Source organism: Balaenoptera musculus, chromosome 6 (assembly GCF_009873245.2).
Source record: "Balaenoptera musculus isolate JJ_BM4_2016_0621 chromosome 6, mBalMus1.pri.v3, whole genome shotgun sequence".
Classification (NCBI taxonomy): Eukaryota; Metazoa; Chordata; class Mammalia; order Artiodactyla; family Balaenopteridae; genus Balaenoptera; species Balaenoptera musculus.
In genome coordinates this window covers 10,936,083-10,951,825 of record NC_045790.1, presented here as the reverse complement: position 1 = coordinate 10,951,825, position 15,743 = coordinate 10,936,083, and the positions used below count along the sequence as shown (strand labels likewise).

At 36.5% G+C, this 15,743-nt stretch overlaps 1 protein-coding gene across 1 annotated transcript in view; it reads right to left on the bottom strand.

Moving 5' to 3' along the window:
• Window positions 1-519: 519 nt before the first annotated feature.
• The window catches only part of PBK (PDZ binding kinase), a 37,629-nt gene continuing 22,405 nt past the window's right edge, over window positions 520-15,743 (bottom strand). Inside the window, exons 6-8 of the mRNA XM_036854333.1 lie at window positions 12,698-12,827; window positions 2,286-2,462; window positions 520-1,650 (exon numbers count right to left, since the gene is read on the bottom strand). Of these exons, the coding sequence (XP_036710228.1) occupies window positions 1,451-1,650; window positions 2,286-2,462; window positions 12,698-12,827 (507 nt within the window). The 3' untranslated portion in view covers window positions 520-1,450. The remainder of the gene's footprint in view (window positions 1,651-2,285; window positions 2,463-12,697; window positions 12,828-15,743) is intronic.

The following is a 15,743-nucleotide window of genomic DNA, read 5'->3' as shown; positions in this document are numbered from 1 at the left end:
GGTAACGTCTGCCACAGACAAGTGCTATGGATTTGCACCCCCAGTCCTTGGATGTTAGTTTGTTTCCATTTAGATATTCCAACTATAGGAACCGGAAACAATTATTCAAGGAAAAGTATTTGTTTATGTATTAAAAAGAACGTTGCAGTTCATGAGAACAGGCTAAGAGAGAGCAACTCCTTTGTCAGCTTGGCAGACCTAGTGAGAAGCAACACAACATATAAGTTAGTCAGGATAACTGATGTCAGGATGCAAAAGTGTACATAAGTAAAATTTTTCCATAAATCAGTCGGTTTTCCATTTACTTTCTTGGCACTTTAATGTTATTTTGATAGAAGATAAGCCATTAATGATCTGTATAGTACTGCTTGGTACAGTCTCATGCTAAAAGGAACCCTCCATTGAATTCCAGAATTGTTTAAATCTCAGAGAGCAGTGGTTCTTAATCTAAGATCCCCCATGTGACAGTAATTTTTAGTCTACGCATACCACCTAGATTCACAAGCACAATTCAATAACTGAAAAATCTCAGGGACCTGTGGCTCACAGATAGAAACTAATGATTCAAATCACCCTCATTTTACAGATTAACAAAATAAGGCCAAGAAAGAGAAAGAAGCCTACTCACTTTCACTCAGTAAGTTTAATGACAACATTCAAATCAATGGAGTACCAAATAAGATAATAAACCTTCTGGTAACTAAAGTGTCCTTTACTCTGTATTGTTCTATTAGAGTTTTATTATTTTTACACCAATACTGTGATATGCTTAAGTACAGACTAGTAAATTAAAAAAATTTTAAAGATATCAGTACAGAAAATACATTTAATAAATTAAAGCAAAACCCAAAGATATGGCTGGAGCCAAGAGAGCAAGAAAAGCCTCAACCAAAAATGTTTAGAAATATCCAAGGAGCTACTCTTTTGAGCCATATCCCAGGTCTCTGGTCTCAGTGACCTTATTTAATAAGCACATCAGCCAAGAAAGGCCAGCAAAAGGTTTAATGTTTTAAAAGATAAGCAAATGTAGACCTATTTTGTAATACACAAAGTGCTAATTTTAATAGATCCATTAAAATAGAGAATATCTGAAAAAGATCATTAAGAAAAGTAACAGTCACTCAATCCAAATTAATGTTAGAGTTTACAGCAATTTATTTTAAATCTGTATAAACAAGTTCAAATACTTGAGTAGCTAGTTTCTTAAACTTTATAGAAAACCTTCTACAATCTCAAATGCTTATTAGCATAAGCATACACGAAATACCTTTATAATAGAAATAGTCGTTCAAATGTTAAAAAGGTGCTATCTATGGTCCTAAAATGGCCACTTCTGAAAAGTCTAATAATTATGGGCCATCATAATAACTATATAAATGTATTATGGTAAACAGAACAGCTATACACACAAGCTATACTTGAGGCTCCGGCAGTCATGAGCATGAGGTGATCACAGGACATCCATTTCCAAAGCGTCAACGACGTGCGCAGCAGAAGGGCGATCTTTCGGGTCTTCATGAGTGCATACAGAGAAGAGCTCGATTACTTTCTGGTACGATTCGTCCAGTTCTTCCATATTAACAGGAGGCCTCGTTCCCAAGGCTGCATAGTATGCTTCATCATCAAAGTCACTTTCATCAAAAGTTTTATCTGCTCGTGAAGGAGTTGGAGATTGAAACAAAATCACTTTAAATCATGGAAAAGCTTAGCGACTGCTCAAATTCACTCTCCTGAAATAAGAATTCATCATCCAATATGCTTTTCATTGTACACAGGCAGTCTCTTCAATTGTCCTGCCATGGTGTAGATTAGCTACTGTCAGGGAATTTTTTTTTTTTTGGCCGCACACGTGGCATGTGGGATCTTAGTTCCCCGACCAGGAATCTAACCTGTGCCCCCTGCAGTGGAAGCACGGAGTCTTAACCACTGGACCTCCAGGGAGGTCCCTGTCAAGGATTTAAAGGTTATTGACCCCAACCCTCTTACTGTTGTAACTTTCCAATCATTTTCTCAGGCAAGAGGAGTTTTTAAGGTAACTTTTTGCTCCTCTGGATTTTCTCAATTTACCTCCCTATTCTCATTTACTCTACGTCTCATTTGTATGAGATTAAACCAGGATGGTACCAAATTAATCATCAGTATTAATATAACCTACATCTTGTGCCACTAAATCAAACTAATTGCTCTTTTAAATTTTAACTTAATAAAGAAAATATAATTTTATAAGCTATTCTTTAGTTCAAACTGAAGAGATTGGGATTTATGTTAAAAATATGCAGTTATACCTTCATCATCATCATCATCTGGAAGACTAATGTGTGGAATAGATAAAGTCATCATTTCCCACAGAGTAAGGCCAAAGGCAAATATGTCTGCCTTGTCAGTAATAATACCATTCTCCTCCAGAGCTTCCTTAGGTTTCCAGGGCTCGGTGCCAATATAACAGGCCTCAGGGTCAGTCACTGAAACAAGTAAAATACAGGCAAGATGGTCATAAGGGCAAGCACCAGAAACCACTAAGAAAGGCAAACAACCCAAAGAACAATGAGCAAGTTAGTTAACAGGTTTTTAAAGGTTAATAAATACAGCCAGTAAACATGAAAAATACACTTAACCTTGTAAAAAGAGTCTTTCCCTCTCAGATTGCTAAATATTCAAAAAGCTAGTCAGTTGGCAAGGGTGTAGAGAAACAGCAATTCTCTTAGAAAGGGGTAGGAACATAGATTGTGGATGTCTGGAGTACAGACTCTGGAGCCAGATTGCCTTGCCCGGGTTCAAAGACATGTGCAAGCTGTGTGACCTTGAGCAGATCACAATCTCTGTGCCTCAGTTTCTTTATTTTTCAAACTATGCTGTCTTTCAGCTGAGAGAATTACCACTTCTTTGCTTTTATGATTGCTAAATCAGGGAAAAGGGAGAGTGGAATCACATAGTGGCTCTTAAAGCTTCTCTGCCCAGGAATGACATAGGTCCACTCACATTTCCATTTAAATGTTAAGAGTCAACTTGTCAATTTCAATGAAAAGGCCAACTAGAATTTTGATTGGGATTGGACTGAATCTCTAGATCAGTTTGGGAAGAATTAACATCTAAACAGTATTGTGTCTGTCAATCCACAATCATGATCTCTCCATTTACTTAACATCTTATTTAATTCTCTCAGTGAAGCTTTATGGTGTTCAATAAAGAGGTATTGGACTTTTTGCTAAATTTATTCTTGAATATTTTATGCTTTTTGGTATAGCAGTCTCCCCTTATACCTGGGGGATACATTCCAAGATCCCCAGTGGATGCCTGAAAACTATGGATAGTACCGAACCATATCTATACTATTTTTTTTCCTATACATACACACCTATGATAAAGCTTAATTCATAAATTAGGCACTACAAGAGATTAACAACAACATAATAAAATAGAACAATTATAACAATGAACTGTCATAAAAGTTATGTGAATGTGGTCTCTCCTGTCTCAAAATTATCTTATTGTACAAATTTGATGCCTTTTTCTTCTTAACTATGCACTTATCACACACTATGGCCATAACTTTTGCAGTCTGAGGCGTAACAGCAAAACTAGGATAAACTTCTTTTTCCTTCTTCACAATTACATGGACAGAAGATTCGTCCTTACTGTAGATCTCAGCAACCTCGGCATATGATTTTTTTTCTTTCTTTATTAAGTGGAGAACGTTCACCTTTTCACTTAAAAGAAGCGCTTTATGGCCTCTCTTCGGCGCATCTGAATTCCCAGCACCACTACTCTCTCACTTTGGGGCCATTATTAAGTAAAATAAGGTTCACTTGAACTCGAGCACTGCCACACTGGCAACAGTCATCTGATAACCGAGATGGCTACAGAGTGACTAACGGGCAGGATATGCTGGACAAAGAGATGATTCACTTCCCAGGTGGGATGGCAGGATTTCATCATGTTACTCAGAACAGCGAGCAATTTAAAACTTATGAATTATTTATTTCTGGAATTTTCTATTTAATATTTTTGAACTGCAGGTAACTGAAACTGGAAAGCAAACCTGTGGATACTGGAGGACAGCTATATTTGTAAATAGAAATCTTAAATTTTTCTTTTTTTTCATTATTTATTTTGAATATATAGAAATATAATAGCTAACTGCATTTATTGGTTGTAGTAGTTATTCTGTAGATTCCTTGAGTTTTTCTACCTAAACAAAATATGAACAATTTCATTTCCTCCTCAATCTTGATGCCTTTTACTTTTTTCTTGCCTTATTTTAACGGTAGGACTATAAGACAGTGTTTAACCCTGGTGAGAGCAGGCACATAAGCCTTGTTCTGTAAGTACGATGCTGCCCGTTGGTTTTTTTGTTAGGTACCCTTTCTGAGGCTAAGTTCCCTTCTATGTCTAGTTAGCAATTTTTATCATGAACGGAAGTTGGATTTTGTTAAATGCTTTTTCTGCTTCAATTGAGATGTTTTCAAATCTCAAAACAGTTTTCAAATTTGTTAATATGGTGGCTAGCATAAACCTCTGAATATTAAAATAACTTTTCTTTCCTGGGATAAACTCTTGTTGGTCAGATGTACTATCCTTTTTATATACTGTTAGATTCAATTTGCTAATATTTTGTCAAGGATTTTTGCACCTATGTTTGTGAGTCGCTGATTTTCTTTTTTCATGAGTATTATGTCAGGTTTTGATATCAGAGTTATGCTGGCCTCAGAACAAATTGGTCAGTGGTCCTACTCCTCTATTTTCTGAAAAATTTATGTAAAATCGGTGTCATTTCTTCCTTGAATGTTTGATAGAAATCAGCAGTGAAAACATCTGGGTGTTGGGCTTTCTCTGGGGGAATGTTTAATAGATATAGGGCTACTTGGACTTCCTATTACTTCCTATACCAATTTTGGTAAATTGTATTTCTCAAGGAAATTGTTCTCTTCATTTAAGTTGTCAAATTTGTTGGCATAAAGTTGTCTGTAATGGCCTATTAATCTTTAAATGTGCGCAGGATCTATAGTGATAACCTTTCTTTCATTCCTGATGTTGGAGATTTGTATTTTTTCTTGATCAATCCAGCTAAGGATCTGTCAATTTTATTATCTTTCAGAGAACCAGCTTTTGGCTTTATTAATATTTTCTCATGTTTATTTTTTATTTCATTGATTTCTGCTCATATATTTATTATTTCTTTCCTTTGACTTACTTTGGACCTGTTTTGTTCTTCTTTTTCTAGCTTAAGATGGCACATAAATTATTCATTCAGATCCCTTCTTTTTTCTACTATAATCACGTACACAGCTACAAATTTCCCTCTAAGCCCTGCTTTAGCTATATCTCAGACATTTTGATATGTACTGCTTTCCTTTTTATTCAATTCAAAATATTTTCTAATTTCCCTTGTCATTTTCTTTGACACATAGGTTATTTGAATTTCCAAATACTTGGGGTTTTCCTAGACATCTTATTGTTACTGGTTTCTAACTTAATTCCATTGTAGTCAACAAAGATACTCTATAATTTCTTCCATAATTTTATACATGTTCCTTTTCATATTTAAAAATCTTTACTTCTGCTATGACTAGGATAAACTCAAACACTTACAAACAGAACATTCACTTCAGAGTATATGGTACTAAAAATGGAATTTTTCAGTACTTGATTGCTATAATCTCCATTTCCTCACAAATAAGGTTAGAGTGAAAACAAACTGAATTAATATAATTCACTTTCAGACAGGAAGTAGAAAAAAAAACACAGGAAGCCTGTTTAATGAAAGAAGCTTCTCTTCAGAACTAAAGGAAAGTCTGCCTTGAGGGTCTCAAGAAATTTACAAAGAAAGGGGAGAAAGAAGGAAACTAACATTTAGAGAACTAAAGGGGCAGACCAAGAAGGAAAAAATGAAGATACAGAAGTCAGGAAACTGAAGATTCCAGTCAACAAGCACTCATGCATTCATTCAGCATTTTGAGGAAATCTGCCTAAGAAGTAAGCGGGCTCTATCTGAAGATGAAGTGAAAACAACGATGCCAGACTAGAACAGTACCCAGCATTGGGTGGCCAGAACAAAATATGTGACAGCCTTTTTACTTAACCCAGCTTTAGGAGATAAAGTTTGGAAGGCAGTCATGTCCAGTATAAGCTGCTTGAAGTTTTCCCCCGTATCACCTCACATCTAAGAGGCCCTAATGGAATGCATGACCGGGTAAAGAGTCTACAGACATGGTCCCCATGGGCGGTGACTCTGTGGCAATAAGGAAGGATTCATACCCCATTCTAAACAGGTCAAATTCCTACAGGGATCCGCCATGCTGAAGAGTAGCTTTCTAGAAGGCTGGGTCTAATATATCAGTTCCAATTGGAGACTCTAGCCAACCACAAGTGTACTTCCTATATGTCCACTTACTACATTTCTCCAAGTCTGTGCTTAGACTTTAAACATAATAGAAGTGGTTCCCCCACATGTTACTAATTAAGTTTACTTCTCTGTGAAGATAAATTTTTCTGACAAAAGTTTGATGAGATCATAAGTCAATGGTTCAGTCATTCCTTCTTGTCAACACAGAAACAACTTAAATATTTTATTGCCCTTTATTACTTTCAAAGAGTTTAAGCGGACATTACCTTTTTCAGTTCTCATGGACCCAAATTGAAAACTGATGAAACTGGAGGTTCTACTCATCCTTCAACTCTCAGCTTAAACATTAATTATTTAGGGAGGCCTTTCTCAACATCTAGGCTGAGTTAAGTGGCACTGTCATGTTTACAAAATTCCTTACATCATAACAGTCATTATACTTTAGTATTAGTTATTCAAGAACTGCTTTCCATCTAGATTATGAGCCCTAAAAGGGTAAGGACTGTGTCTATCCTTTTTTCCTCTATATTTATGGTTCCTAGCACAATGCCTGACTGTACTTAGTATTAAAAATATTTGCTAAATAAATAATCAACCTGGAATTTACCACTGTTAAGATTTGGGCTTTTTACAAAACACCCTGTGTATATTATAGTTGTGAAATATGTGACTATGTTACCTATTAAAACACAAAACTTTAAAAAAATTTAGTATTTTTTAAACTTCTCTTAATGTGTATGTAAATACATATTTTAGGTGCTATTTTATCATCCGTTCATCTCGCTTAACATATTTAGATATATTTCCATGCCAACAAATGTAAACCTATATAATTTTAATGGATATATGGTATTCTATTGTGTGCTGGTACAATAAATAACACCATCCCTTCCTTATTGATGGACATTCTTGCAAAATCTGTTCTGGTACAATGTGTACTTTTCTAACACAAATTAGCTCATACACAACTAGTAAAAAAGATTAATTATGTGATTTTTTTTTCCCAGTATGTTAATGTTATCTTTTAAGTGATTAGGAGTAAACTTCCTCACAAAGAAAAAGCCTTAGCCCGCAGAAACGCCTTCCCTCAGAGCACTGCTTTAAGAACTGCTGTGCTGACTATAACACTAAACTATCTGGTGAAGCTGAGAGTGCAGGTAAAAGAGCTGCCAAGACATTTCCCCCAAGCTTAAAAATACTTTTTTGTTATTATTATAATTTTTTATTGAGGTATAGTTGATGTACAATATTATATAAATTTCAGGTACACAACATAGTGATTCACAATATTTAAAGGTTATATTCCATTTATAGTTACTATAAAATATTGGCTATACTTCCTGTGTGTACAACATATCCTTGTAGCTTATTTATTTTATACACAGTAGTCTGTACCTCTTAATTCCCTACCCTTATCTTGCCTCTCCTCCCTTCCTTCTCACCACTGGTAACCACTAGTTTGTTCTCTATATCTGTGAGTCTGTTTCTTTTTTTGTGATATTCACTAGTTTATTGTTTAGATTCCACATGCAAGTGATATGATACTTTTTTATTGAAAAAGCCAGATCAAATTTTTAATTTTAATGAAAAGTATCTATTGAAAATAAACACCCTCATATTTACCTTCAAGGAAGCACAAACCCAGGGTTCGTGGCTACACAACACTGAATGATACTGGGTGCCAGTGAAGATATAAGGTGTTAGTATTTTTACTAGGATTGTTACTGTTTTGGGTATTGCTTTGTTTTCAAGGTTGCATGGGTTTTGATTCTTCTGTTTCAACTCTATTTCTTCTATAAGCCTAGTTCTAGTTTTTGACTTTTCCAGGAATTAATATACCAGGTTATTGTAAAAAAATACTTGCACTGCCCAATTATTTCTTTGGAATGTGTTCTTGGAAATGAAATTACAGGATCGAAGGGCATAAACATTTTTAAGGATTTTGTTTTTTAGAAAAATACGTATTTCCAGCTGCCCTCTGAAAAGGCTACACCACTGTGATAGTTACTAGTGCTGTACATCAAGCAGTTCTTCTCTCCACTTTCTACACACACAGAAGGACCACACTTTCTGGCCTGTCATGGCTGGGTGAAGCCGTTCGACTAGCTCTAGTCAGTGACGTGTGAAAGAAGTGACCTGTGTCATTTCTAAGCTGGAGCACTTCATTGTTAGTGTAAGACTTTCTAGGGTGGCACTGTCCAACAGAACTTTCTGTGATGATAAAAATGTTCTGTTATCTGCATCATCCAATATGGTAGCCACTAACCACACGTAGCTACTGAGTACTTGAAATGTGCCTAAAGTGGCTGAGAAAATGAATTTTTAAAAATTTTAAATATTAATTAATTTAAACAGCCATACATAGCTAGTGGCTACTGTAGTGGACAGTGCAGCTCTAGAGTTATTTTTGCCTTCCACACAATGATGGCAGTATTCCATATAGTGGATGTCCTAGCAGCTTAGGTCCTAACGTGAGAATGACATGGAACACAGCCCTAATGGACATGTAGCTTGAATAATAAGCCTTGGTTTAAGGCACTGAGGTTTTTGAGGGTCTATGTTGCCACAGCAAAACTTATCTTAACCTGAATGATACACCAATTGCAACTTCCACGTAGTGTATGAGAGTATATTAACCTATACTGTTGCTCATACTAACATACAGAAATTTTTCAAAGAATTTTCAGTAGTCATGACTTTTTTTTTAAAAATGGTTTCTACCTCTGGTGTCCTTCTTAAGCCCAACGTTAAGGAAATATTTACCAACAATTTTTTTCTGCTACTTTTTTTTTTTTATCTTTGATCTACAGGGATTAGAGTGTGAGGATAGAAAACAACTTTCTCTAAAATGACCAGACACCATCATTTACTGACTCAACTACCTCTTTCTCACTAATACAAAAATGTCACCTTTATCATGTAACAAATTTTATATATTTGGGAACTATCTCTTGACTCTCATGTTAAAATTTTCTGCCTAGTTTGGCATGAGTATCACGGCTTTAATTACTATAGCTTTATAATACTTAACATCTGGTCAGGAAAATTCCTACTCAACACTCTTTCACAGAATTTTCCTGGCTGTGTTTGAACACGTATCCTCAAGGATAAACTTTACATCTCTTTGAAATGTTCTAAAATAACATAGATCTTATTGGGATATTATAGAATTTATAGATTTTCTCATTCATTAATTTCTCCGTTCTTTTAGGGCTTCATTTTTTTTTCTGATTTCAGTTGAATACTCAATTTCATAAAGGTTAAATAATGAAAATGTTTTCCTTTGAGTACTTTTGACCATATCAAATAGGTTTTGATTCGTTCTTACATTCTCATTATTTTCTAAATAGCGTGTAACTGGAATTTCACTTCTTTTGGCCAAGAACTATATACAATTATATTAAATTCCTGAATTTTTGTTTCCAACTGTACTACCAATTTCTATATTTACAGCACTGAGGATAATGAATGTTAACCTTTAGTCTATTTCTACTTTTTGTAATCTGAGATTTTCTTTTGTAACCTAACTAGTATATGGTCAATTTTGATAAATATTCTAATGCATAGAGATTGAATGTATTATTTACTCAGATCTTCTACATCTTAGTTTTGTCTATTAGATCTATTAAGGATTGAGAAAATTATGCTAAAAAATCTTATTTTTATTCTTTTTGACAATTTCTCCTTTTATTTGCTGAAGTTTCAACCTTGTACCAGTTATTTAGCCTAAGGGTTCATGCCAGTTCTGTCTTTATTAATGATTACAGACATCATTATAAAGTCAATCTATTTATCTTGGCTTTTTCCTTCAATTCAACTTGTAGACTTTAACTAGAAATTAAGATGTACATAAGTTCGAAACAGTATCATTAGCCTTCCCTCTACCTTATATTTATATAAAGAGGTAAATTTAAATATTACTTATTAAATAAATGTTGAAAGCAGAGGCTTTCTCTTTAAGGCTTTTGCCTTTTTGTTTTTGTTTCTCATCAAGAACATATCTTAAATTCCCTACAGTCTCTTCAGCAAGTGGTACTGGGGAAGCTGTACAGCTGCACCTTGTCACACCCACTCACCATTCACAAAAATAAACTCAAAATGGCTTAAAGACTTAAACATAAGACAAGACACTATAAAACTCCTAAAAGACATCATAGGCAAGACATTCTATGACATAAATCGTAGCAATGTTTTCTTAGGTCAGTCTCCCAAGGCAACAGAAATAAAAACAAAAATAAATGGGACCTAATCAAATGTACAAGCTTTTGTACAGCAAAGGAAACCATAAACAAAACAAAAAGACAACCTACAGAATGGGAGAAAATATTTGCAAACGATGTGAATGACAAGGGATTCCAAAATATACAAACAGCTCATACAACTCAACAACAATAAAACAAACAACTCAATAGAAAAATGGGCAGAGGACCTAAATAGACATTACTCCAAAGAAGAAATACAGATGGCCAATAGGTACATGAAAAGATGCTCAACATTGGTAATTATTAGAGAAGTGCAAATCAAAACTGCAATGAGGTACCACCTCACGCTGGTCAGAATGGCCATCATTAAAAAGTGTACAAATAAATGCTGGAGAGGGTGTGGAGAAAATGGAATCCTCCTACACTGTTGGTGGGAATGTAAGTTGGTGCAGCCACTGTGGAAAACAGTATGGTGGTTCCTCAGGAAACTAAAAATAGAATTACCATTAAGATCCAGCAATCCCACTTCTGGGCATATATCCAGACAAAACTATAATTCAAAAAGATACATGCATCCCTATGTTCAGAGCAGCACTATTCACAATAGCCAAGACATGGAAACAACCTAAATGTCCATCAACAGATGAATGGAAAAAGAAGACATGGTACATATATACAGTGGAATACTACTCAGCCATGAAAAAGAATGAAATAATGTCATTTGCAGCAACATGGATGCAACTAGAGATTATCATACTAAGTAAGTCAGAAAGAGAAAGACAAATACCATATGATATCACTTATATGTGGAATCTAAAATGAGACAAATGAACCTATCTATGAAACAGAATCACGGACATAGAGAACAGACTGGTGGTTGCCAAGGGGGAGGGGCTTGGGGGAGGGATGGAGTGGGAGGTTGGGGTTAGCAGATGTAAGCTTTTATATAGAGGATGGATAAACAACAAGGTCCTGCTGTATAGCACAGGGAACTATATTCAATATCCTATGATAAACCATAATGGAAAACAATATTCAAAGAAGGTATTTAAAAAAAAAAAAAAAGAAAGAACATATCTTAAATTCCCTGAGAAGATAATGGTCAGTATTCACAATAAAGAGAGAAGAATGAGGTGCGGTGGGCCAAGGGGCAAAAAGCAGAAGACAGGCATTAATTAGCACCCTTCTTTCCTACTCCCACTCCAGTTTCTTCTAGCAGTTTCCCAAATCTTGTCACTATGCTGATGCTAAATGAATTCCTTTACAAAACCTTATAAAAATTTTGTTTTCTATTCCCAGATCTTTTACCACTTAAAAATCCCAATCAAGGTTAGAAATAGTTCCCCACATTTCTTCAATTAAAATATATACTAATGAGAAACCAATAATTTATATTGTGTGTGTGGCAAGAAAGGGGGCTAGAGGCTGAGTAGAAGAGAGACATAAAAGAAGGGATTTTTTTTTTACTGTACACTTTTTATTCATAGTTTTTGATTTTTGAAGAATGTGAACTTATTACCTTTTTAAATATGTAAAAATTAGAAATTTAAATACTGTATAAAAGCAATTTTAAAAATTAGAATTCTTGGGACTTCCCTGGTGGCGCAGTGGTTAGGAATCCGCCTGCCAACGCAGGGGACATGGGTTCAAACCCTGCTCCGGGAAGATCCCACATGCCGCAGAGCAACTGAGCCCCTGTGCCACAACTACTGAAGCCCCCGCGCCTAGAGCCTGTGCTCCGCAACAAGAGAAGCCATCGCAATGAGAAGCCTGCACACAGCAACGAAGAGTAGCCCCTGCTCGCCACAACTAGAGAAAGCCCACATGCAGCAACAAAGACCGAACACAGCCAAAATAAAATAGATAGCTAGTGGGAAGCAGCCTCATAGCACAGGGAGATCAGCTCGGTGCTTTGTGACCACCTAGAGGGGTGAGATAGGGAGGGAGGGTGGGTGGGTGGGTGGGAGGGAGGGAGATGCAAGAGGGAAGAGATATGGGAACATATGTATTTGTATAACTGATTCACTTTGTTATAAAGCAGAAACTAACACACCATTGTAAAGCAATTATACTCCAATAAAGATGTTTAAAAAAAATAATAAATAAATAAATAAATAAATTTATTTTAAAAAAAAATTAGAATTCTACTTACCGGTCATATTTTCATCCAATGGTAGAGAGACTCCTACATCACAAATTTTAATTGTTTCAAAATCACCTTTAATAACAACATTTGAAGACTTTATATCTCCATGAAGCAGTTTCTTGTCTTGGTGCAAATACTAAAATAGTGGAAAATTTAACACATCTGAGCAAAAAATACAAACTAATTAAAAAAATATAACTCTCAAACAAAAATAACAACTTGAATGCCCTTCCTAACCTACAGGCTTATATCTGTCCATCATTTCAAATTATTCGAAGCTAGAGAAGGGACCATCCCAAGCTATCTTGGTCTGCTATACTGACCAGAAATCTGAACGATTCTTTGGAAACTGATGTCTATTTATAGATAAGCTAACTTTTAATTTTCAAACCCACCTCACATACTTTTACATCAAAGATGCTACTGCAGATTTCAAAATATACTACAATTTTACTTGAGGTTAGTAATTTTTAGAAATAATTTTGTAATCTTCACAATGACACAGGGTTTCCTCAAACAAATTGTTGAGATAATGCTACAAATAATTCACAAGCAGAAGATGAAGGAGTAATGTAATCTAAGACTATATTTTGTTTTACACATTAACTCTTTCTTAGAATTGACAAGTGATGATATTCATCCATAATCAAAAACGTCCTGCAAAACTTATTTTTTCATTCATCAGCATTTGGGCATCTACTGTGAGCTGGGCCTGAAAATGACGCAGAAACAATTCTTGGTATTTAACTTGGAACACTTACTGTGCTTAATTTAAATGTTGCTGACCATAAATTGAATATGCTCAAATATATTTATAATGTAATTTATTAATTCCATTATGCACATTTAAAATAATTATTTATTAAATAATTCAAATTATTAATTTAGTTCATCCTACCTATTTAAAATCAGTTTTTCTATACACATATTAAAATATATATTTAGAAATATTGCCTTTTTCCAGTTTCACATTTCATGAAACAACTTTATTTGAATTCTTAACATGAAACTCTGACATCAGTATCATTACATAATCTGTTTTTTGAGTCACCCAACAATTTTCTGGAGCCACAATTACTTAAGTTATTTAGGATACAGAATTCTTTTTATCTCTTACTTATTTCTTACAGTATGTCTACTCAAAGGCACAATAATTTGTTTGCATAACATTGAGAGCACTTTTTTTTTTTTTTTTTTTAATTTTATTTATTTATTTATTTATTTATGGCTGTGTTGGGTCTTCGTTTCTGTGTGAGGGCTTTCTCTAGTTGCGGCAAGTGGGGGCCACTCTTCATCGCGGTGCGCGGGCCTCTCACTATCGTGGCCTCTCCCGTTGCGGAGCACAGGCTCCAGACGCGCAGGCTCAGCAATTGTGGCTCACGGGCTTAGTCGCTCCGCGGCATGTGGGATCTTCCCAGACCAGGGCTCGAACCCGTGTCCCCTGCATTGGCAGGCAGATTCTCAACCACTGCGCCACCAGGGAAGCCCGAGAGCACTTTTTTCACTTGACCTATAGATGTATATTCACCATGTCCAAAACTTAGTATCCCACAAAAAAATCTTTGAAAGGCTTGTTTATAGCAACAGAGGGTTAGAGTACACCCCCAGGAATAATGACTAAATTTGTTTTAAATATATTAGTCCATTTAACTAAATCTAACACGCAATCTCTATAAGCAAAACTTCCTGACTTGGGTTATTTAAGGCTATGTGAAGGTGTGAAGGCCTCTAACAATACTTTGCTGATCAAAATAAATAAACAGTGCACTCTTCAATGTGAGAGATTCTATAAAGACTTTACTGAAAAAAAGTTATAAATGTATAGCTGGGAAAATGCTCACAATTTACATTTGCTAGGGAAAAAAAGGCAAATTGCAAATCAATGATCTCATTTATGGGGGGGGCAGTGCTTTATGTGAATCTATCCGTGGGAATTTAAAAAAAAAGGCTAAGAGATTAACCAAGATGGCGGAGTAGAAGGACGTGCTCTCACTCCCTCTTGCGAGAGCACCAGAACCACCACTGGCTGCTGGACAATCATTGACAGGAAGACCCTGGACTTCACCAAGGAGGATACCCCGCGTCCAAGGACAGAGGAGAAGCCACAGTGAGACGGTAGGAGGGGCGCAATCAGAGTAAAATCAAATCCCATAACTGCTGGGTGGGTGACTCACAGACTGGCGAACACTTATACCACAGAATTCCACCCACTGGAGTGAAGGTTCTGAGCCCCACGTCAGGCTTCCCAACCTGGGGGTCCGGCAACGGGAGGAGGAATTCCTAGAGAATCAGACTTTGAAGCCTAGAGGGAATTGATTGCAGGACTTTGACAGGACTGGGGGAAACAGAGACCCCACTCTTGGAGGGCACACACAAAGTAATGTGTGCATCGGGACCCAGGGGAAGGAGCAGTGACCCTGGGGGAGACTGAACCGGACCTACCTGCTGGTGTTGGGGGGTCTCCTGCAGAGGCGAGTGGTGGCTCTGTTTCACCGTGGGGATAAGGACACTGGCAGCAGAGGCTCTGGGAAGTTCTCCTTGGCGTGAGCCCTCCCAGAGTCTGCCATTGACCCCACCAAAGAGCACCGGTAGGCTCCAGTGTTGGGTTGCCTCAGGCAAAACAACCAACAGGGAGGGAACCCAGCCCCACCCATCAACAGTCAAGTGGATTAAGGTTTTACTGAGCTCTGACCGCCACAGCAACAGGGAGGGAACCCAGCCCCACCCATCAACAGTCAAGTGGATTAAGGTTTTACTGAGCTCTGACCGCCACAGCAACAGTCAGCTCTACCCACCACCAGAGCCTCCCATCAAGCCTCTTAGATAGCCTCAACCACCAGAGGGCAGACAACAGAAGCAAGAAAAACTACGATCCTGCAGCCTGTGGACCAAAAACCACAGTTACAGAAAGATAGAGAAGATGAAAAGGCAGAGGGCTATGCACCAGATGAAGGAACAAGAAAAAACCCCAGAAAAACAACTAAATGAAGTGGAGATAGGCAACCTTCCAGAAAAAGAATTCAGAATAATGATAGTGAAGATGATCCAGGAC